We start from the raw sequence: 23,858 nt of genomic DNA, 5'->3' as shown, positions 1-23,858 counted from the left end.
AGTATCCCACAGGTTTTGATAATTTGTGTCTTCATTATCATTTTGTTCCAAAAATTTGGTGATTTCCTTCTTCATCTTGTCTTTGACGCAGCTATTAGTCAGCCTAAGATTATTTTGCTTCCATGACTTTGTTTGAGTATGAAGATTCCTGTTGCTGTTGAGTTCAAGTTTTATTCCATGGTGGTCCAAGAAGATACAAGGAATAATTTCTATACTTTTAAATTTGCTGAGGTTAGACTGTGTCCTAGGATATGATCTATTTTGGAGGATAACCCATGGGCTGATGAGAAGAATGTATATTCAGTTTTATTAGGGTGAAATGTTCTGTAGAGGTCTGTAAAGTCTATTTGTTCTAGGGTCAGGTTTAAGTCTAATATTTCTTTGTTTAGTTTCTTCTTGGAGGATCTATCCAAAACTGTCAAAGGGGTGTTAAAATCTCCAACTATTATAGTGAAGGAAGATACCAAGTTGTTCATATCCATTAGGGTCTGCTTTATGAATTGAGCATACTTAGTGAGACAGCACAAGCTAGTTCTGTTTTGGTATCAGCCAACCTCTACCCTATCTTAAGAAACCACACTATTAGATTTAAATTTCAACTGTGAAGAGATACAAACAGCTGCAGTGCCCAGCCCCCACCCTTTAGTTCTTTTCCACTAAACTTCAAATGTCAACCTCAGAATGTCCCTGAATGGACAGCCCCAGACACGGGTTCCAACCAAATTGTCTCTGGTAGTGCAAACTCTGCCCAAAAGACAGGAATTCAAGGACAATTCAAAGCAAAGGGATTCAAAGTACAACTGGAGCCAGAGATCTACACTCCCACCCACCAGCCACCAGACTCAGTCCACACTATTGTCTGCTTCTCTGCTCACACGCCCAGCTAGAGCTGGGGTCAACGCCCCCGCCAACCGGTCTCAGTCCTCACACAGCTAGCCTCTGCTTGCCAGACCAGTTGGAGACCAGGTGACCACATCCCCACCTGCCAGTCTCAGTCCACTGCCTGGCAAGACTCTGTTCGCAGGCTCTGCTAGAGTCAGGGCACCACACTCTGCCCACAGGTCTCAGTCCTTACCTGGTAAGCCTCTGCTCACCAGCCCCACTGGAGACAGTAGACCATGCCCTAGCCCTCAAGTCTTGTTTCACACCCAATAAGCCACTGCTCGAGGGTTCTGTTGGAATCAGGAGACCACGACCTTGCTCTCAGGTCTCAGTCCATACCTATCAAGCCTCTGCTCGCAGGCCCAGCAGGGACCAGCCCTGTCTGCCAGACTCAGTCCACATGGGGCAACCACTCTCCCACTGTGGGTGTCGTCAGAGTGGGTTCTGCACCCCGTCCTGCCAGACACAGCCCAAACTGAGGGTCAACACTACTAGTGGCTGGGCATAGTCATAACCAGGGGACTGCTCATCCTCCCACCAAGTGTCCCTTTCTTCCCACACCCTCTTTTTTCCCCATTAGTCACAGATTCCGCCCTGATGGCTGGCAGTCCACACTGTGCCCAGATCTCTCAGAACAAGACCAAACACTCCATGCTCTGCAGGGGGCAGAACTTCAGACCACCATGTGAGGGGGAAAGGGTGGACTGGGAGTTTGGACTTGTGGGGGAAAATATCTGTTCAATTTTATGCCTGGCAGGGTGGTGGTGTCTAGGTTCATAAGTGGGACCTCCCTGGAGAAAGAGACCTGGAGTTTAGTGGCTCTCTCCAGTGAGGTAAAATGAGAGGTCTTTTGTTCCCTGCTTGTTGCAGATAGCCTGCGGCAGGCCCCCTGCTTGAGGGAGGGGTCTCCTATCCTCTAGTCAATAGGCTTTGTACCTGTAATTAGTTTTCTAGAGTGCTCTTCCATAGAGTTGCAGCTTGCTGAACTTCTTACTTGGCGCAGCATCCTGGATTTGGCTTCATAGAGTCTGATTCCATGCAGTTTTTCTTCCTTTGCTCAGGAGCCTCTAACAAGGGTTGCTACCAGTCGGCCATCTTCCCAGAATTCTCCCATTCATTTTAATACTAGTTTTTATTTTGAAATTGTTTTTGATACCCAGAAGAGAGTATCTGTTTTTAAAATTAAATTGGCATTAAACATTTTGTTCCTCAGACCCAACAGTCACATTTGAAGGACTAAGTGGATGCCAAATGGAGGCATCCATAAGTGGAGGGTCCATTTGGCATTGACTTAGTGGGGGGTCTGGCGTCTGGATCATAATGGCTCTGGTGATGTGTACTTGGCAAGAAACATAAGTGTCTGAGCCTCAGTTTCCTCATTCTTTAAAGCTTCAAGGCTGCAAAGGTGCAGAGGGACAAGTGTTGGTTTGGAGATTTCTTCCCCAGAGTTTGGGGTTCAGATCTGGGATGACTTTGTGATCACCTGTGGGGATGGGAAGGACTTGGGGATGGAGGGACCTTGGTCAGACATCCAGACACCAGAAGCTGGGGATAATGGGCAGGGCACAGTTAATGCTCCCTGATAAGATCCCTTTGTGTTTCTGCTTCTGCAGTGTCACCTGCATGCACACAGGTGTGTCCTCTTTTTAGAAGGGCCACTCCTCAGATTCCAGGGTCCCTCTGGCACCTCCTAGAAGGCATCTGTACTCTGCTATTGCAATGATGTCATCATTGTCAAACTGTCCACTTGCAGCCTCTGAACCTCACCCTGTCTACCAGGAATGGTGGCCCAGGTATCCCTCCTCCTCCTCCAGTGGCAGCATCTCAGCCTTTCCTAGAAGGTGCCCACACTCTGGGCCCCTGGGGGCCTCCCCTGGCTCCCTCCAGGCCCCCAGCTCCAACCCCCACCCCAGGCATCACCAGGGTGAGCAGTGTTCATAATGGTTCAGCATCTCAGGGGTAGCTCCACTGCCTGCTTGGTCTGCCCACTGCCTCCCCTGGGGTCCCATATCTGCTCATTGTCCCTCCTAGCTCTCTCTACCTCCCCCCAGTCTGGGTCCCTCCCCCAGGAAGGAAAGAGAATGTCTGAGAAATGAGTTTGAGTGCTTTGTTGAGTGAAACACAGACTGAATATATGAGTAGGTTCAAACCAGCAGCTCTAAGTGCTTCCTTTGCTCTTTTTACAAACTGCTCAGGTGTCTCTCTTCCAGGCCTTTGCATTGGTTGTTTCTTCTGTCAGGAATAACCTTTCCCTCAATGTTCCCTACCTATTTCCCTCCTAATTTACCTAGTGATGCTCACATAAACTTCAAAACCGAAACCCATTGTACCCTTCCTTAGGCAGAGTCATGAATTCAGGCCTGGACTCAGGGGCAGAGTGTTTATAACTGGCATGATATTCTCCCCAGACTAGGCTAGGGTCTGGGAATGGATGAAGTCAAGGTGGGACCTGGAAGCCTTCTGGGACCTATCCTACTTTCCCCAGGGGTCCCTGCCCAGGCAGAGCAGTTGTGTAGTCTGGTATGTAGAAGGAAGTGGACTCTGGGGCTAGGCTCCCTTTGCTCCAATTCTAGCTCTACTATTTTTTGCTTTGAGTCACTGTGTCTCAGTCTTGCCATCTGTAAAATGGGAATAATAATTTCCTATGAGGACTTTGGTGAGTGGGTTGGTGTCTTCAATGACCTCATCTCTGTTCTCCTCTTCCCAGCTATTCTGACCCATGGATCCACCCTGCCCAGCCAAGTGGCAGTTTCCACGGTGCCCCTGTCTGGTGGGGCTTCTGTTTCAGCTACTTTTGGCCACGAGCTTCTTCTCCTACCTGGGTGTGTCTCAAGACAGTCCCAGTGGGTCCCCTAGGTTAGCGCCCATTGCACTGGAATATGTCACTATGGCTTCCAATAGGTCAGCCGGGACAATGTCCACCAATGGGTCCTGTTGCCAGGCTACCACGGGGCCCCCTGCCCACCCACCTCTCCTCATCCTGCTGTGGACATGGCTCTTCAACATTCCGGTGGCTCTGTCCCGCTGCTCGGAGATGCTGCCTGGCACAGCCAATTGCCCCCTGACTGCCAACTGCAACATGTATGCACAGGCAGATGGGGTCACTGTGCATCACTGGGATGTCATGCACAGTCCTAAGACCCAGCTCCCACCATCCCTGAGACTACTGCAGCAGCACTGGATTGGGGTTAACATGGAGCCACCTTCTAACTCCTGGCACCTGGAAGCTATGAATGGATACCTCAATCTGACCATGTCCTACCGCAGCGACTCTGACATCTTTATGCCCTATGGCTGGCTTGAGCCCTGGCAGGGCCAGCCTGCCCATACCTTGGTCAACCTCTCAGCCAAGACTGAGTTGGTGGTGTGAGTGGTGTTGAACTGGAGATCAGACTCATCCAGGGTGAGATACTACCAGTTGCTGCAGGCGCATATCAAAGTGGATGGTATGGGAAAAACCACAGGCCTCTGCCCCAGGGCGCCATGAAGCAGCAGCTGTCCAGGTGCAAGTTCTACTTGGCCTTTGAGAACTCCCAGCCCAAAGACTGCATTACTGAGAAGCTGTGGAGGAATGCCCTGCAGGCTGGGACTGTGCCTGTGGTGCTAGGCCCCTGCGGAGATACTGTGAGTGCTTCCTGCCCCTGGAGGCCTTCATCCACGTGGACAACTTCCAGAGTCCCCAGGACCTGGCCCACTACTTGCAGGAGTTGGACAAAGACCATGCTCAGTACTTGAGCTACTTCCACTGGAGGGAGACGCTGTAGCAGCACTACTTCAGTTGGGCCCTGGCTTTCTGCAAGGTCTGCCGGCAGCTGTAGGAGAATAGATACCAGACAGAGGGCAGCGTCGTGGCTTGGTTCATATGAGGTGGCCAGCCTGGGGCCTGGGCTGCCGGGACCTCATCTGCGTAGGTGACCTCTCTGAGGCCACACCTACCTGGGACACCACCTGACTGTGACCTCACCTATCCAGGGCCACACTTATCTGGGGCCTCACCTGCTGGGGCCCTTGTTTGCCAGAGATCTCACTTACCTGAGACTTCACATGCTGGGTCATGGCTGCCAGGGACTTCAGCTCTGGACCTCTACCTCCCGAAGGCTAGCCTGTTGTGGTCCTCGGCTGCTGGAGACTGCCCCTGCTGGGGACCTCTGCTCCTGGGGACTCTCTCCACTTGGGAACTTGCCTCACTGGATATTGCCTGCTAGGTGTCTCACCTTGCTTGGCACTGTCACTACTGGGGACCTCGCTCACCAAGGCATTCAGCCCCTGGGGAACCGACTCTCTGGGGTCCCACCCATAGGTGATGGTTCTGGATGATGGGCTTATGATTACTGCTGTTGTTGGGGACAGCCTGTGACATGTGTAGACAATGTTATCGACTTTTCTGCCCAGTGATGCTGCCAAGAAACTGGTGTGTGCCCCCTTACTCTAGAACAGTGGATCTCACCCCAGGGTAGTTCTGCTCCCCAGGAGGACACTCAGTAATGTCCGGATACATTTTTTGGTTGTCACATGTGGGAGGGAATTGATGCCACTTTGTGGGTAGAGGTCAGAGATACTCAAGACCCCTACAATGCACAGGACACCCCTCTCTATAGACAATGGTCCAGCTCCAACTGTCCACAGGTAGGAAATCCCTGCTCTGGACCTTTCTGTGGCTCTGGAGGTGTCCCTCCTCCCTTGGTTTCCTGGGGTGGGGAGAACAAGGCCCAGAGGGGTAGAGAGTGGCACTTTGCTGTCCAGGGGTCAACACGGGGCAGAGCAGGAATGGGGGGACCTTTTCTGCCCAGCACATACAGCCAGGTGGGGTGTTTGTGGGGGACAGAGGAGAGCAGGTCCCCCACGTGTGTGTATGTGTGGCTGTCTGTGTTGCTATGGCACAGGACTCTTCATGACCTGTCATGAAGGTGTGTTGGTGTGTGACTGGGGAGTGACTCTGATGGTGTGTGCATGTGTGGTATGAGGGCCGAATGCATTTGCACCCATGTCTGTGTGTAATGGTTATTCTGAGCATGAGAAAGAAGGTGTGGCCCCAGGGTCGTCCCTGAGTGTGGGACAGTGCGGGGCCCTCTCTGGAGGTGCCAGGCATTCTGTATGAGTCCTGCTATGACTGGCACAAGGTTGTATGTCGACAGAAGAGTGTCCTTGAGTTTATGTCTGCATGTGGTGGTGTGTCAGTGTGTGCAGCTCCGAATCTTTGTGGACGAGTGGTGACTTTGAGAGTGCTCCTCTCTGAGTGTGTAATTCCAGGCGTGGATGGTGACTGTGCAAGAACGTGGACTGTGGCTCCTCTGCATGTGATCTTTGCTGCTGAGTCCCTATGTAGGTGACAGTCTCTGTGCCCCATAATTGTGTGTGGGGGGCAGCTGTGACCCCAGCCTGGTGTGTGCTGTGTGCTGCTGTGAACCTCAGCTCTGGGGGCCAGTGGGAGTTGCCATGCTTATGTTCCAGCCCTCTGGTGGGCTGGACCAGTGTCCTGTGGTTGGGATGTTGGATCTGGGTGGGAGACAAGGAGGCCCAGGTCCTGAGAGGCCTAGGGTGGGTGTTCAAAACCCACACATGCACACAGGATCAGTGAATCTGAGGACCACAGACCCAGGCTCGAAGGCCAATTTTTCTACTGTGTGCCCTAAACTGAACAACTTTTGTCTTTGAGGCTTGGGGCCTCCTGGGCCATCTAGGATGGGGAAACTGAGGCTCTGGGTAAGTACACATTGGCTTCTGTGGCCTTTCTGCTGAGGCTGGGCTGAGTCAGCCCTGACAGTAGAGGAATTCACCACCCCAAACCTCAGAGTCAGAAGGCTACGGGATGGGCAGGGACTCCATGCAGCTACACCCCTGAAACGATCTTCCAAGACCATCCAAAGGCTGGGGGTCTGTCCACCCATCTCTGCTCTCAGGGTTCCTGAAAGTCCTGCTTGTTAGCTGCCTTCAGCATCTCCAGCTATAGCAGCTGTGGATGCATCTGCAGGGCGGGGTGAGTCTCCCTGGGGGCAGCTTCTGATCTCTGCCCCACAGCTTTGGGATGGGAATTGAGTCCCAGAAAGACACAGTGGTTAGACAGTGGTCCCAAGCGCAGATGTGTGGGAAAGTGAGGAGGGGCCAATGCCCTTAGGGGACCTATCAGGGGGAAAGGAAGCTGTGATGTGGGGAGTCCCCAGTCCCGGGCACCGGGGAAGTTATAAAAACTGGGGGAAAGCCCTCGACCCTCCAGTCTGAGGGACAGGAGAGGGGCCCCTACCCTTTGGCCACCCAGGGGCCTTCCCTGCCCCCTGCCCCTCATCAGACAATGGCACCCGCCGAACCGTCCTGTGCTCTGGGAACCCAACAGCTCCCTCTGTCTGGGGCCTGCCAAACATCACGGTGACACCCCAGGCAAACCTAAACAGCACTTGGGTTTTTTCCATCCTTCACGGGGGCTGGTCATAAATCCCCTGTCGAGGCCGGCCAGGCTTTTATAGGCCCAGGACCTACATCCCTGGGGACCCAGTCTCCCATAGGAGGCGCTGGCTTTGGCTGGATGGGACTGGCGCCTGCATCAAGTCTCTCTTTGCTTGGAAGGTAGGCAGTCCGAGGGTATTTTTGGCTGGTGGAAGGATATAGTACCTTCCAGTTCACCCTGGCCGGAAGAGAGGAGACCCATTGGGTAAAGGAGGCCTGGATCCAACCTAGACTTCAGTCTCATCTGCAGACTGACTCTCCCTTCCTCCTTCTCAGAAGCACACATAGCAGAGAGGTGCAGATGTGGACACGCCAGGAAAAACGGGTCCCCCTTTCCCTAAAATATGCGGCGCCCTCTCCCCACACACCCTCAAGAGCGTGAATCACAAGCTGGATTCAATTTTCCCACACTTTTATCTCAAAAGTTATTGCGTGAGTCCAGTGGCCTCGACGACATCCACTGCGCATGGGCAGCGAGTAGCGGGGCTGCCCAGGTGGGACCAAGAGTGCTGTCGGGGCGCCGTCGGGACTGGGACTGTGGCCTCCGTCTCGTCGGGCTCCGTGAGGTAGGGTCACACGCATGCGCACTCGCGCGCCGACAGCTCGTGCACTGTGTGGTAGCGGCTGCGCTCGTCCAGAAAGGACACCTCGTCCTCGTAGGCCGTCGGGCGGCAGCAGGGCTGCGCGCGCACCCGCTCCCGCCGCAAGCGCCTCCGCTGGCGCAGGCGCAGTAGTCCCAGATCGTAGACGCGCGCGGCTGCCTCACAAGCGCCTGCGCAGTAGCGGAACAGCACGGTCTCGTCGGACGCGTAGCCCAGACCCAGCTCGCTCACGCGTACCTCCAGCTCACGCAGCCCGCATGGTCGCATCCCTGACCGCGCACGCGCGCGCCGCCGCCGGGGCCCCGCCCGACGGCGGGGACCTGCGGGCCGGCCCGCCCAGGGTGTCAGCTCGCGAAGTTCTACTGCGTCCGGGGCGCCCTGCAGCAGTGCACGGTCTACGAGGGGAGGGAGAGAAGCAAGTGGGTGAGAGGCTGTGGAAGTCCCTAACCCTGTCTGTACCCTTGCCAAGAAAGACCCTCGTTGGGACGCCGGGCCGGACAGTTTTTCATCTCACTTCCAGATCTGGGCGGCGTTGGGGCCTCCAGCCTGGCCCCCAGGACTACCCACGCCTCTTGCTGAACCCTGGTGGGCTGCCCAGAACATGTCTCACCCTTTCTGGATGTCCAGGGCCACTTTCCAGCCTGCCCCACTTTGAAATGAGCTTACACGGGTCTCTAACTCACTCCTATTGGGCCCCACTCCCACCCCATTGCTGCCCATTCTTTCTTCCGTCCCAATTCTATCTAGGTCCATACCTGTGCAGGGCTGCTTTGAGGGTGGGGTTGCACTTTTACTGAGCTGTCCCCACCCAGTGCGGAAAAGAAAGGGAGGGGTATACCATAGGGTGGCCGTGACCCATGGGTCTTCTGCTGCCACAGGGCACACTGGTACACCCTTTCTGGGCAGTGTTGGGGGGCTGCTTCCCATCAGTCACCCTTTAGTTAGGTTGTCATTGGTCTCTGACTTTCTCTGGGGTTTGCTGCTGCCACAGGGCACACTGGTACACCCTTTCTGGGCAGTGTTGGGGTGCTCCATGCACCCATCAGTCACCCTTTAGTTAGGTTGTCATTGGTCTCTAACTTTCTCTGGGGCCCCCACCCAAAGCGTCCACATCTTCTCTAAGCCCTTGAGCTGTTCAAATTCTGTAATCCCTGCCACCTCATCTTGCAGTGGGCCTCAGTTTCCCTATCCAAGAGGCCAAATTACAGTGCTTGGGCTTCTCAGAAAGCAGAGGAGCAGAAAGTACTGAGGTCTACTGCATTCAAGGTCTTCATGGGGACCCCACCTACTGTCAGAGCCACCTCCATGTCACAGGTAAGAAAATTCAGCATCCAAGAGGACAGAGACTTGCCCAAGACCCCACCACTAGCAGGAGGCAGAGAAAGAGACACCCCCCTCCCCAAAGGACGTTCTTCCCACTTCTGTCATTCACCCAAGTTTGGCCCATGTCCAGCCCTCTTCTCACACACTCGCCAGGAGGTGCCCCAAGTCACAGATTCCCAGGGCCCTGCAGCCTAAATGTATTATCCAAGGGCCCTGCTGGCCCTGCCCCAGCACTCCATAGCCCCAACATACATGCAGGGGTTGGAATGCCAGTGTTGATGGTGGAACTGATGGCAGGCCAAGGGTCCCAGCCCTAGAGCAGGTGACAGTCACGCTTGTAGTTGGGAGAGGAAATCCCAAGTTTAGTCCCTGCCTCCCCCCAAGGCAGTCACACCTGGCTTATCAGAAGAATGAGCTTTCTCTGCATCCCTAGGAGGACTGCTGCCCTGGAAGATGTCTGTTCCCACAGGAGGTCTTAGAAAACAGACAAGCCTAGGCTCTGCCTGGCTTTGCCTATTTCACCCTGAGCAACCTCTGGCAGACAATGGCCCTGCTCAGTGCCTCAGTTTCCCTGTATAATCTCTGCTTTGGCTAAGGCTGAATGGTGTGAAGTTGGGTGGGGAAGACTGGGTAGCACATTCCATGTTCTTTAGTAATTTCCTGGGCACAACTGGGGTGCATGTCCAGCTCATTTCTGGGTGTGCACCTAACTTCCACCACCTGAAAGGTGGAATTTAGTATTCTAGGTAGTTTTTGTAGGGTTGCCAGATAAAATACAGATACCCAGTTAAATCTGAATTTCAAGTAAACAAGAGACGGTCTTTCAGTATGTCTTTTCCTGCCTACTTGCAACAGGGTCTGAAACATAGAGTCCCAAGCCTGAAAATTTACCAACACAGCATTAGTTTCAGGGCCTACAACATAGGGACGCTGGAGACTCAGTACCTGCGCCCTAACTACAGTACAGATGGGCCCAGGGACAGGATTCAGGACAGGCAGGCACCCGCCCATGGGCTGCAATCCTCCCAGTGCAGAAATTCCTACATTCCTGCTTTGCGGTCTGTCCTATGACAATTGCAGGAGGAAAGCAGCAGCGGAGCTCACGGAGCTCACGGAGCTCTCGTGCTGGAGGCCATTCTTGCCCATTGTGCAGATAAGAATGGAGGATTGTGTACGCTGGCAGTGCAGGCACAGACTCACCAGCAAGCTCCCAGACCACACCCACGCATGTGCACGCGGCCCAGGGGTACTTGAGGGGGCACGTGTGGACGTAGGCACGTGCACATCAGGTCGGGGGCCTAACACTGCCTTCGCCCCACCTGACCTGTAGTGGGGCACGCTGCAGGGGCGGGTGGGGAGTCCGGAAGGGGCCACGCCTTGGGAATAGGCAGCTCATCTTCCGTACCTAAGTGCCTGTGCTGGCATCTGTCGGTCCCCATCCTGGTCTCTCTTCTCTCCATCTCCATCTCTTTGTCTCTGGGTCAACCTTGTTTCTAGATCTTTCTAGGTCTCTCCTCCTGCCCAGGGCTGGTCACTGGGGCCTGTATCCGGCTTTTCTCTCCCTCCACCCCTCACTGTGCTGTGGGGCCACCTAGAATGCCCGGATCTAATCTCCATCCGGCCCCGACCGAAACCTCAGGGGCCAGAGCCTAATTCCTTGTGACAGCTGAGCTGAAGGACCCCAATTCCCGGCCAGGCCTGTGGGGGATCTGCACCGTTCTTCCACCCCATGTAAACAAACACACACACAAACTGTCCAAACCTCAGTGACCCGGGCTTCACTACCTGAAACCCCACCACTATGGCCACCCCTAGGTCCAGGTGCCTGACCTAACCCGGGGAGGCGCTTACACTGGGCCAGACGGGTGATCCGGGTGTCCAGGGTGCGAGGCAGGCGGTGCAGGGGGACTAGTGCGGGTCTGAGACGGTGGCTGAAGAGCAGGCCCTCTCGACACATCCAGATGGACAGCATGGAGCTGCACAGCACTGAGGCCAAGGCTGCCGCCTTCCAGCGCTGCATTCTCAGCCTGGGGACATGGGATGTTCAGCCGCTCGCCCGGTCTGTCCTTCCAGCAACAAATGGGCACAGGGCACTGGGCCAGTCACTGTGGATGAAGTGGGGCCCTTGATTTTGAACAATTCCTGCTTAATGATCAATAATAAGATAGAAATGATTCATCAAGGAGCCATTGAACAAGATTGTGAAAAATTTCCCAAGAGGTTGGGTGTCAGGTTAGAGTTGACCAGGCAGAGAATGGCATCTTGGGCATGGGAAACAGCTAGTGCAAAGGCCCTGAGGCTGGCCTGAACTTGCAGAGAAAGGAAGTGAGGGCATTTGAGGCAGGTGGCACTGTGGAAGAAAGGCTGGGAGGGAAGGTGCTCAGGATAGTCTGGGAGGCAGGAATCTGGGACTGAGACTTTGTTCTCTACATATTGATGGCCTTCAGTGACTCTTTTCCCCCCCTGAGCCTCCATTTCCCCTCCAAGTGGGTAAACTGATGCCCAGAAGTGGGTGGCAATGGACCAAAGCTGCCCCTGACATTTCCTCACCTCTAGGCCTTTGTATAGGTAGGTCCTTCCAGCCAAGGCTCTCCTCTCCCTTCCTCCTCATTCCAGTTCTCCTTTCAGCTTCAGCTTGGATGCTGCCTCCTCCAGGAAGCCTTCCCTGACCACCTCTCCTATCTCTTCTAAACTTCAGGTCCTCAGCTTCCCCCATTAAGTTTACTGTGTTGTGACTGCCTGGTGGTACCATGCTCCCTGCACACAGCAGGTGTTTAGTAACCCACGTGTACTCCCTGCCCCCATGTCAGAGCTGCTCCCTGCCTCCTGGCGGCCCCCAGCCAACATTTACATTCCCCGGTCCTGGCAGCCTGGTGTCCGGCACGTTGAGCCTGGCAGCCAGCCCGGCGTAAACATTTACACGGAGCTCTGGAAGCCAGGTTGGAAGCTAGTCAGCACTGGGGCAGCTCTGAGCCTGAATCTCCCAGCACTGTGGGGAGATTCATTGCGTGCTAATTGCGTTTTATCTCCACTGCTTTGCATGCCAAGTGCAGGGACTCTGAACCTCCCCTTCCCCTCATACCTCACCCCCCCCCCCCGATTCTCAAGCACAGGAGCTACACCTACTAGGCAGTAAAAGGAGACATTAAGTGCCGGCTGTGTACCAGGCTTGTGCTTGAGCCCTTGAGAGAGGCACCAGTATCTCCATTATACAACTGGGATGAAACTAAGGCACAAAATGGGTTGGGCCTTGTCTGAAGGCCCGCATGCAGCTAGAAAAAAATGTGAGATTTGTATCCAGGTTTTTTGACATGGCACACCCCATACAGACTGGGCTATGCTTGGAGGCAAATGCTGTAGAGTCACCCCAAGGACTTGCCATTATCGGTGATATTGATACTGGCCTGTTTGCTACTGTTGGTGGTGTTGGTTGGGAATGAGCTCCCTGACAGAGGGCCATGTAAGCAAATCCTAGACCAGTCTGGGGGCACAGGGTGTGTGTGTGGGTGTGTGTGTGTGTGTTAATGAGAGTCAACCTGCAGGGAAGGTTAACTGTCCTCCAAGGTCAGCCTGACCGGTTCCCCACTGGCACTTCAGTGCTCAACAGACATTTGCTGAATGAATGAATGAATAAACGAACTAATGAATACAAAGAAGCTAGGCTTCAAGTGGCTCAGATTCCAAGTTAAAGGGTCCAGGGTTTCACACTTGTTGTTCTAATGTGGCACCAGCCCCATTTAGGAAACCTACCTTCATTTATTAAGCACTGGCTATATACTAAATCCAGAGATTTCAACTATCATTTCTTTTTCTTCTTTTCCCTTTTTTTTTTTTTTGCAATTTTTGGCTGGAGCCAGGTTTGAACCCGCCATCTCTGGTACATGGGGCTGGTGCCCTACTCCTTTGAGCCACAGGTGCCACCCAACTATCATTTCTTTTTCATCCTCCCAATAAATCCATCCATCCACTCATCCACACATCAAACATTTATTGGGCACCTGTATGATGTGCCAGGCCCTGAGGACACCGTAGGGACCAAGACAGACTGAGTCCATCTGGTGGGGAAGACAGATAACCTCATAAAAAAGATTAAAATGATTTCAGGCAAGTATTATGAGGGATAGTCAAGAGGATTAGATCCATAGGGGTTGGTTAGGGGGCCCTCCCTGAGGAAGTGACACATGCACTTAAGACTCAAGAGTAAGAAGTCAGCTGTTAGGAAAATCTGGGGGCAGATGTCCCAGGCAGCGGCCCAGCCTGTGCAAAGACCCTGGGGCAGGACTATGCCTGGCACGTTGGAGGCATAGTGAGGAGACCTGTGTGGCTACAGCAGAGTGAGGAGGGGGTCAGGGGGAGGAGGGGATGGTGGGAGGGGATGGAGCAGGTTGTAGAAGACCTGGTGGGCCTTGGGGGGAGTATTTCCTTCTCAACAAGGTCCAGCAAGCAGAAGGCAGCTCCAGCAGTTGTCAGGTGCCAAAACCCACCCCTTTTACCTTTAATGAGAACCCACTTTATGCCAAATCTCATTCTATAAACTTAGTATCTATTATGTCATTTCAACCTTCCAAGAATCCTAAAAAGCAGGTAATACCCTTATCCCCATTTTACGAGTGAGAAACGGAGGCCCAGAGGTGTGAAGTGATATGTCCAAGGTCACAGAGCTAGGATTTGAATGACTGTGAGCTCACAACCATGAAAGGGAAGTAGGCAAGGAAACTGCCCCCTGCAACCAAGCGCCCAAGACCACTCTGGACCCACAGCACTCTGCTAGCCCTCACACCAATCTTGGAGTAGCATGCCTCAGTTTCCCTATTGGCCTGGAACAAGCCTTGAGCTGAAAAAAGCTCTAGGCTCTGATCTGTTTCTACCAAGGGCTCAAAAGAGGGCAGTGAATGAGGAGTCAGTCCCAGACTGGCCCGGCCACAGAAGTCTTTGCTGGCCTTGGGACTGCAGACTCCCCACCCAGATCTCTGGTGATCGGCAGGAAGGCAGGGTGCCATCAGTGAACAGGGCCCAGCAGGCACTGCTGATAAAGCAGCTGCTGACAATGGGCCTTTCTGTATGGGGGTCACCTAACTGGTTTGTCCCTGGCACGGACTCGACCAGGAGGGGCTGATGCATGTGTACATGATGTGTGTGCTTGTGTGCCAGAGGCTCCCAGCCCAGGTGGTTCACACACAGCACTCACAAGGCTCACACTTTCCCCCAGCTGTCTTCTGTTCTCACACACACTCAGGTTCTTCCACTCTCATACACACACTCATACCATCCACTCACACATATTACATTCACTGTCACACGCACTGTCAGCATGCTCTCATGCTCAAACATGGTTACACGGGCATCTTTGGGTGTTTTCACACTTAACACACAACTCAACATTTGGACATCTTTGCACACATTGAAACACTGTCACACTCAAACTTCAACAAGATCAGGGTGGTACTTGTAGCTCAGGGTGCTGGCCCCATCTACCTAGGGTGGTGGGTTCAAACCTGGCCAAACTGCAACAAAAAAATAGCCGGGCGTTATGGTGGGCACCTGTAGTCCCAGCTACTTGGGAGGCTGAGGCAAGATAATCGCCTAAGCCCAAGAGCTGGAGGTTGCTGTGAGCTGTGATGCCACAGCACTCTACCTATGAAGGGCAACAAAATGAGACGCTGTCTCTAAAAAAAAAAAAAAAATTGACCATGATCGTACTTGTACACTTAGGTATTTTCTTTTTCTTTCTTTCTTTCTTTCTTTTTTTTTTTTTGAGGCAAAGTCTCATTATGCTGCCCTCGGTAGAGTGCCATACGGTCACAGCTCACAGCCACCTCAAACTCTTGGCCTTAAGCAATTCTCTTGCCTCCGCCTCCTAAATAGCTAGGACTACTGGCACCTGCCACAATGCCTAGCTATTTTTTTGTTGCAATTGTCATTGTTTAGCTGGCCTGGTTGGGTTCAAACTTGCCAGCCTCAGTGTATGTGGCTGATGCCGTAACCACTGTACTACGGGCACTGAGCCCACTTAGGTATTTTCATACTTATGCCCAAAGATGATCACATACACATGCAGACATTTCCATGCTCACATAGTTGAACACAGTCACACTCACACAATCAAATATTATACCTCCACACACTCAAACACTATCACATTCATACACTAGCTTGTTCTCACACTCATGCTTGAATTCTCTCAGACTCACGTGCTGAGGTGTAAACTTTATACACTTGAACATTTTTGCACTCACACAAAACACTACACATTAATTCACTTGCAAATGTAATCACATCCACACACTTTAACACCACCACATTCACACATTAGTATTCACACTCACATACTTGGGTGTTCTCGCACTTGTGCCCAAACATTGTACTCGCACACTGGTATTTTCACACTCACACTCAAACATGATTATGTACACAAATACAGTAGGTTGGTCTTACCTCCCCTCAGGCCTTGTCTTTTTCATGTTGACACAAAGAATGGGCACAACCACACACAGGTGTGGCCGCTGAGCCCTCCTATGAGCACCTGTCCCTCTCTGAGTGCACAGGACACACACCTATAGACGTGGGGCATCCATCATTCTTCCTGCTGCCTGCTTGTCCCTGACATTCTTAAATCCTGGCCACCTGCTTACACATACAGAGATGCACAAGTGATTCCAGGGGGCACAGATGCAGTGGGCCAAGGGCAGCAGAAGTGAGGGCATAGTAGGCAGGGTGACTTAGGAGGGAACTGCCCCACACTGACCATTGTTACCTGGTCTATATTTCAGGTCCAGGAAGAACTGGGAGTGGTCCCCTCCCAGTCTTGGAAGAAATGTCCAGACCGGCTCGGCGCCTGTAGCTCAAGTGGCTAAGGCACCAGCCACATATACCTAAGGTGGTGGGTTCGAATCCTGCCCGGGCCTGCCAAAACAACAATAATGGCTGCAACAACAAAAATAGCCAGGCGTGTGGCAGGTGCCTGTGGTCCCAGCTACTTGGGAGGCTGAGGCAGGAGACTCGCCTGGGCCCAGGAGTTGGAGGTTGCTGTGAGCTGTGATGCCATGGCACTCTACCCAGGGGGATAGCTTGAGGCTCTGTCTCAAAAAAAAAAAAAAGAAAAAGAAATGTCCAGACCCTGGAGAATCCACATTGCCTAAGGTGAGAAGAATCTTCCCTTGCTTGGGGGCTGCACCAGCCTGAACTGCAGCCAGAAAGATCTAGAATATACTGTGATTTCTACCTGGAGGCCACAGAATCCCCAGTGCTGGGGAAAGTGAGGCTCAGAGAGAGGTAATGAATAACCAAAAGCTTTCTTGGTGGTGCCAAAAAATGCTGCTTACACCCTGTGCCCAGGCAGTGCCCTGGGACACCCCTCTTCCACACTCAGCTTCCTGGGGTACACCTACCAGGCACACCCAGTCCTAGGGTCAGGGATACCTGTCTGCAGGACTCCTGTGAGTGACACCTGAGAGATGAGAAAGGGGAGGTGAGGGGCCTCCCTTCCTCTAGTCATCTCTTCTAGTCTGGGGAAACCTGGAATTAGGGCCTTTCCCCATCTGGCAAACACCTACTCATCCTGCAAAGCTCTAGTTCCAATGGCCCCTGCACCAGGAAGGAAGTCTTTCCTGCTCCCCATAATGGTTGCATGGGTCCTCTATCTTACCCAGCTCTGCCAGCATGGTGTTTGTGTCCACATCTGTTTTTGCTGGACTGGGAGTTTCTGGAAGGACATCCTGGGCTGAGTCTGCTCAGGGCAGACTGTGAATTCTCTTTTGAGAGGCATGAGCTTGCTGCAGACCCCCGGGCTCTATGCTTCTGCCTGTGAGTGCCTCAGTCCATGCATACATGACTCCTTCTCCTCCACCTCACTCCTGGCCCTTCTATGACTAGGTTTCCCCATCTTCAATGACAGCCCGATGGGTGTTGCCCAGCACCGTGGGGATGCCAGGAAGGACCTGGAAAAGCCTGACCCGGTGATTCTTAGGCTCCAGCTGGGAAGCCAGCAAGTGCAGCTAGGAAGGGTGCATGTCTGTGAGTGCTGTAGCACGTGGCCCTGCACACTGGAACTTAGATCCCTGCTCCGCCTCTTTTTGGTTAGGTGACATGGGGTGAGCTTCTCCCCTTCTCTGAGCTTCACTTTCTCCATATGTACAATGGTCACCTCTTTTATTAGGAGGTCATTTCATTCAATAAGACCCTGTAGGCCTGTTGAGGCTAGGGGCAGTGCCGCTAGCCTCCTTTTCCCAGATGGCCCCCGGGGTTTCACTGATGGGGAAACTGAGGCCCCATGAGGGGTGGGCCTTGGCCAGGGGTCTAGGTCTCTCTCAAGGCAAACTTAATGATTCTGCAAAACAAGAAACAAATTCTACATCCCACAAAAATGTGCCCCCTTCCTCAGAAAGCCCTAGGGCCTAACCCTACCCCATCAAGTGACAGCCTCAAGCTGGCGGCACACATCTGGGGGCAAACCAAGAACATCTAGAGAACATAGCTGGTTCCAATGCTGCATCTGCAGGGGCTGGGGACCAGCCTGTTGAGTGGCTTCATGTGTGTATGGGGGTGCAGATGCAGATACCCTCAACAGACCCTTCCAGGCCTGGCCAGGGGAGGGGGCTCAGCCTCTCCTCTTTTCCTCCCAAAACAGAAGCTGAGTGCTGCCCAACTGCTAGAACCATCAGCTCCGTTCAACTGCTAGAACCAATAGCAACCAGCTCCTTGCTATTCTGAGCATTAAGTTCTAGACCCTTGGCCTGTCTTTTTATTTTTTGAAACAGAGTTTCATTTTGTTGCCCTCAGTAGAGTGCTGTAGCATCATAGCTCACAGCAAACTCCAACTCTTGGGCTCAAGTAATCCTCTTGTCTCAGCTTCCGCCTCCCAAGTAGCTGGAACTGTAGGTGCCCCCCCTCACCCTCCAGTTATTTATAGAGACAGGGTCTCGCTCTGGCTCAGGCTGGTCTTGAACCTGTGAGCTCAGGAAATCCACCTGCCTCAGCCTCCCAGAGTGCTAGGATTACAGGCATGAGTCACCACATCCGGGCTTCCTGAGCTTGTCTTAAGGGGTTCTTGATCTGTCCTCACTAAAGTGAAGTTGAAGGGAGAGTGGCTTCTGGGGAGGATGGTGCTAGCTGTTTTGTGATAATGATAGTAGTAAAAACTAATAATAGTGGGTACCAACACTAGTGAACAACACTATCAATGCCATTCTAAGCATGTTAAACACAGTAGTAACTCATAGTAAGATATGGACTATTTTTTTGAGACAGAGTCTTACTACATTACCCTTGGTAGAGTGCCATGGCATCATAGCTCACAGCAACCTCAAACTCTTGGGCTCAGGTAATCCTCTTGCCTCAGTCTCCCAAGTAGCTGGGACTACAGGTGCCTAATAGCCACAATGCCCAGCTATTTTTTTGTTGTAATTGTCATTGTTTTTTAGCAGGCGCCAGCCGAGTTCAAACCTGCCAGCCCCAGTGTATGTGGTTGGTGCCCTAACCACTGAGCTGTGGGCACTGAGCCAGGATATGGACTATTTTATCCTCACTTGGTAGACAGGAAAACCGAGGTCCAGAGAAATAAAGTGACTTGCTCAGGGTCAAACAGGATAAGTGGCTGAACTAGGATTTCTGCATAGGTGGTTGGGTAAACTCCTACTCATCTCTCAAAACCCCAGTTCTAATACCTTTGTTTCCATTTTTCTAACCACATTATATGGCCCCTCTAACAACAAAAACAACAATAATAACATTAACACCTGGGAATGTATGCTATTGCATTTACTTAGTGCAGGCATGTGTATTTAGTACTTTCCTTACATTCAATTTTCCCACAGTCCCTGAAAAAAGTGTGTTTTTATTTCTGTTTTTTGTTTTTAAGACAGAGCTTTTTGTTTCTGTTGGCTTTTTGTTTTTATTAGAGACAAAGTCTTGCTTTGTCTACCAAGGTAGAGTGCAGCCATGAAATCACAGCTTACTATAGCCTCCAACTTCTGGGCTCAAGCAATTGAGTAGCTGGGACTACAGGCACATGTCACCATATCCTGCTAATGTTTTTAGTTTTTGTAGAGATGGGAGTCTCACTACATAGCTCAGGCTAGTCTCTAACTTCTGGCCCCAAGTGATCCTCCTGCCTCAGTCTCCAAAAGTGCTAAGATTATAGGCATGAGCTACCACACCTGACCTAAGATTTTTTTTTTTTTTTAGACAGAGCCTTAAGCTGTCACCCTGGGTAGAGTACTGTGGCATCACAGCTCACAGCAACCTCCAACTCCTGGGCTGAAGCGATTCTCCTGCCTCTGCCTCCCTAGTAGCTGGGACTACAGGTGCCTGCCACAATGTTGGGCTATTTTTTGGTTGCAGCTGTCATTGTTGTCTGGCGGGCCTGGGCTGGATTCAAACCTGCCAGCTCAGGTGTATGTGGCTAGCACCTTAGGGGTTTGAGCCACAGGCGCTGAACCAAGGGTTTTTTTTTTGTTTTTGTTTTTTTTTGAGACAGTGTCACTGTGTTGCCCTGGGTAGAGTGTCATGGTGTCACAGCTTACAGCAACCTCCAATTCTTGGGCTAAAGTGATTCTCTTGCCTCAGCCTCCCAAGTAGCCAGGACTACAGGTGCCTGCTACAATGCCCAGCTATTTTTGTTGTTTTTGCAATTGTTGTTGTTTAGCAGGCCCTGGCTCAGGCTGAACCCACCTGCCTTAGTGTATGTGGCTGGCACTTTACACTGAACTACAGGCGCTGAGTCCTGACCTAAGATGTTATTATCAGCTCTGTTTTCTACATGGAGAAACAGAGGATCAGAGAAGTTAAGGGACTTGCTTAAGGTCACACAGCAAATAAGCAGCTGAGCTGGGGCTTGAACCGGGGTCTGATTCCAAAGTTGTTCTCTCCATGACTGCATAGCCACCACTTGGGAGTCTCCTGGCTTTTGTAATAAGTAGTCCTGAGAGGAGGAGGAGCCAGAGACTGCATTCTGCCTGCTGAGAGAACAGGCATACTGAGGCACAGGGAGGTAAGAGATCTCAAAGATGGACAGTCCAGCAGACCCAGCAAGTGAAAGGCCCCGATGGCAGGAAGCCCAGAGTGCCAGGCTAGGTTCTACCCCCAACACATTAACCTGACAATTCTTGAGCACCTACTGTGTGTCAGGGCCTGTGCTGGGGGTCAGGAACTTAGTGGTAACCAAGGCCAATCTGTGCCCTGCCCTCAACAAGCTCATCGTCCAGAGGGGGAGACATAATTAATATGAAATAAATACAGTAATTTAAATTTCAAACTAAATTGCAATTTAGTAGTAAAACACCACCACAATAAACAAGATGAAGCCATGGGCACTGGGAACTGCTTCTAGATTGGGGGGGTCAAGGAGGGCTTCTCACAGGAGGTAGCATTTGAGCTAAGACCTGAAGGTTAAGGAAGAAGTCACCAAGTGAAGATCTATAAAGAGTGTTCTAGATGGAGGGAACTGCAAGTTCAAAGGCAGGACTGTGCTTGTTCAAAGTGACTAGCATGGCTGGAGCAACAGGAGCTAGGGGTCAGTGCAGAGAATATGAGGTAGGAGGGAATGAGGGCCCCATGGACCTCAGAGCCCTCATGGTCAGCCCCACCCTCATCCCTACCCATCCCCTACCAGTGCCTGTAGCCCTCAATTCCTGCACCCACCACCTGGGAAGCAGGGCTGGGGACTGTGTGTGGTGCACAAGGTGGGCCACCAGCTTTGCAGACCTCTACAGTCAGCCCATAAAGTTTCCATCTTGACCATACCAGCTAGTGCCTGGCCTGGGGCTGGCCTCCAGGCATCTGGAGCTGGCAGGTGGGGGGAGTCCCCCGCAGTGGGATGACAGGATCAGCCTAATGAGATCTGGCATAGCTAAGCAGCTGGTGAAGGGCCTGGGCAGGTGGCTTGAGAGACACGGGCTTCCAGGAGCGGCCAGTAGGACAACACAAGATGATGGCCACCTGACAGAGAGAGAAATTGAGGCACAGACCCCAGCAGAGGCAGAAGACTGGGAAACACCCCTCAGTTTCCCGGGAGCCCTCTTTTACATCTCTTCAAATTCAGCTTTGCCTTGGTGCCTGACACACTGTGCTATTTAGTCACTAATGGTGCCCTCTCTCTAAGCCTCAGTTTCCCCACTTGGGAAGTGGGGGCTACATACTGCAAGCTGGGCCCACTGTCTAATTCTTCCCAGGGCCCAGCCAAAGCCTGACTTCATTTGGATTTGGGGGGAAGACCCCTCTGTTCCAACATCATTGTCTCCCTGAGACCCATCCTGAACATCCCTGCCAAAGAGGCCCTATTCATGGGTGCTGCCCACTCAAGCTTCTTCAGGGTCATTACCACCTCTGCAGGCACAAGGCTGATTTGGGAGCCTATTGTCCATTGCCCTACCCCTACCCCCTCTTCCAAGTGCAGCAACACCAGGCCCATCTTGTCCTCCACTTCATCCTAGCTCAGAGCTTGGCACACTGTAACTTAATGCTTAGCAAATATATAGGGCATGGAAGAACAATTCCTCTGCCTGGCCCGCCCTCAGTTTTCTTGTCTGCAAAATGGGTCACCTACTGGGGCCTCCCTGGCTCTCAGAAGGTGCTCACTGGGCAGAATGGGAAGACCCTCCACCCCCACCCCCATTCACTAATCTCCCCTCACAGGCCTGAGCCCTGAAAGCCTCTGCTCTACCTTGGAGGACCAGGATGATGCATCTGCAAGTGTAATCCACAGCCCTGCAGCAAAGGCAGCCTTTCTGGCCCAGTGTCTCCACATGCATTTAGGGCTTATTCCTCTTTACTTTGTGTATTTGTCCCCTATCTCTAGGGATCTGTCTTTCCTTTGTCAACCTTCCAGAACAGTGTCTCTCTTTCTCTCCCACACTTACCAAGGCACCTTGACTATTCCAAAACTAGCTATGCTATTTCCTGCCTCCAGATCTTTGTAGGCACATTTCCTACCACGTGGAATGCCCTTTGTTTTCTGCTTAGAAAACTCCTACTCATCCTTCAGAGCCCCAGCTCCAAAGTCCCTCCTCTAGGAAGTCTTTCCTGACTTCCTACTCTAGGCTTCACCAACCCTGTGTCTAAGTCTATTTCCCTTGAAGCATGGCCTAACAGCCCTGACACTAGTCAGCCATGCTGTTGTTGACAAACACTCCTTGAAACAATTTCTTGATTGTGTTCCTGTGTGTAACTATAGCAAACTTTTCCATCCCTTCTGCTCAACTCTTGAAAGCTATATCCTCTGTTTGCTCCCTGAAAATAAGTGCTGATGGTGGAATTTCAGACACCACCCCCAGTTGAAGAAGATATTTTGTTTACCTCTCTGCCACCCCCTCCAACAAGCTCTTGGCTTTAAAGCCCCTCAGCTTCAGAGCCCCCAAAACCAAACCACAGGAGTTGTTAAGATGAAGGGTGTGTGGATGGCTGTCCAAAGGGCCCTGGGGCAAGAAGCTGGGGGTGGGGAGAAGCTGGCAAGGCAGGGATTCTGCCCCTGGCTTCTTTAGCCCCCAGCACTAGAAAACAGACAAAGAGGGTCAGGGAACACAGACAAGGATGCTGGGTAGGGAGCGGGCAGGGCAGATAGGCAGGAGCAAGGACAGTCTTTCTTTCTGCATCCCCCTTTCCTCAGGCTCCGCTCTGCAGATCTAGGTGGACAACCAGCACTGCAGGTACCCTCAGGCCTGTGGAGCCCTGCAGATGCTTCCTGGAGAAGTGACAGCAGTGGCACCTACCTTGGGGCAAGGCCATCTCTCTCTTTAGTCCCCCCTCCCTTCTGTCCACTTTCTGTACCCTTCTGTCCACTTTCTGTAGCACCCCTGGGCCTAATGACTTTTAACCCACAAACCACCCCCTGGGACAATTTTGAGACTATTCCCAGCAGGGGATACCCTTTTAAAAAAGCAGAAACGGAAAGCACAGCCTCCTACTCCCCATCCCCAAATCCAAGATTTGCCCTTAAGGGAAAGAGTTTCACGCCCTCTTGAGGCTGAGCAGGGATGAAGGGAGTTGAGAGGGCCTGGCCCTCACCGGAGGACACCGTGTCCCCGGCGGCGGCTCACAGGGAAGGCGGCTGGAACGCGCCACTGACAGATGTTTACTTCTTGACGCAGCTGGGCAGCGACGGCAGCCCCCCACCTAGGGTTTGCGGGATCCAGACGCCTCCCAGGGCCCCTTATAGACCGTAAGGCAAAAGGGTTATCTGTTATCTGGGTCTTGTCCTCCTCATGGCTGGGAAGGAGATTCTGGCTGCCTCAGCTTTAAAGGCACTGCCCCCTTCTCAGACTCACACGCGGGGGGTCTAAGGAGGCAGGGGCACGCCCGCCCCGACGGGTAGGGGCACCCCTGCTGGAGCTGGGCTTGGAAAGCCGCTTAAGATTGTCCTCTCTACCCCCACCTCGTACCATGCGCAGACCTGTCGCCCAGTGATCCCACCCTCATGTGGCCTCCGGTTCTCGGGTCGAGGAGGGTAGCCACTGGTTTACTCGGAGACCCTAACAACACCCTAATCCTCTGTCCATGGGGCGGGCTGCCCCCCCGCAACGGCTCTCCAATTTGCCCTTGCTTACCTGCTCCGGGCACTGAACTACCCGTCAGTGGCGTCCGCGCCTGCCGCCCGCGCCAGCCCCAGCCCCTGCCCCT

The 23,858-nt window shown here is 52.6% G+C and overlaps 1 protein-coding gene and 1 pseudogene across 1 annotated transcript; one reads left to right on the top strand and one right to left on the bottom strand.

The window, feature by feature from the left end:
* Positions 1–3,601: 3,601 nt before the first annotated feature.
* Positions 3,602–4,700, top strand: LOC100940646 (annotated as a pseudogene).
* A 3,040-nt stretch (positions 4,701–7,740) lies between these two features.
* NRTN (neurturin) lies at positions 7,741–23,857 on the bottom strand. The gene is made up of 3 exons (XM_003797980.3): positions 23,786–23,857; positions 11,100–11,353; positions 7,741–8,320 (listed from the first exon to the last, which is right to left on the bottom strand). The coding sequence occupies exons 2-3, from the start codon at positions 11,266–11,268 to the stop codon at positions 7,896–7,898; spliced, it is 594 nt and encodes a 197-aa protein (XP_003798028.1). The 5' UTR covers positions 11,269–11,353; positions 23,786–23,857; the 3' UTR covers positions 7,741–7,895.
* Between the last annotated feature and the right edge of the window lies 1 nt (position 23,858).

The sequence above is a fragment of the Otolemur garnettii genome, unplaced genomic scaffold, assembly GCF_000181295.1.
Source record: "Otolemur garnettii isolate 467f Iridium unplaced genomic scaffold, OtoGar3 scaffold00127, whole genome shotgun sequence".
Taxonomy (NCBI): Eukaryota; Metazoa; Chordata; class Mammalia; order Primates; family Galagidae; genus Otolemur; species Otolemur garnettii.
This window is presented reverse-complemented; position numbering and strand designations above follow the sequence as displayed.

What these genes read in the sequence shown, in the direction of transcription:
- NRTN (XM_003797980.3), bottom strand. Translation starts at nt 11,268, where the DNA reads ATGCAGCGCTGGAAGGCGGCAGCCTTGGCCTCAGTGCTGTGCAGCTCC. An exon ending in GATCACCCGTCTGGCCCAGT is followed by an intron (nt 8,321 to 11,099) that starts GTAAGCGCCTCC and finishes CTCCCCTCGTAG; the next exon opens with ACCGTGCACTGCTGCAGGGC.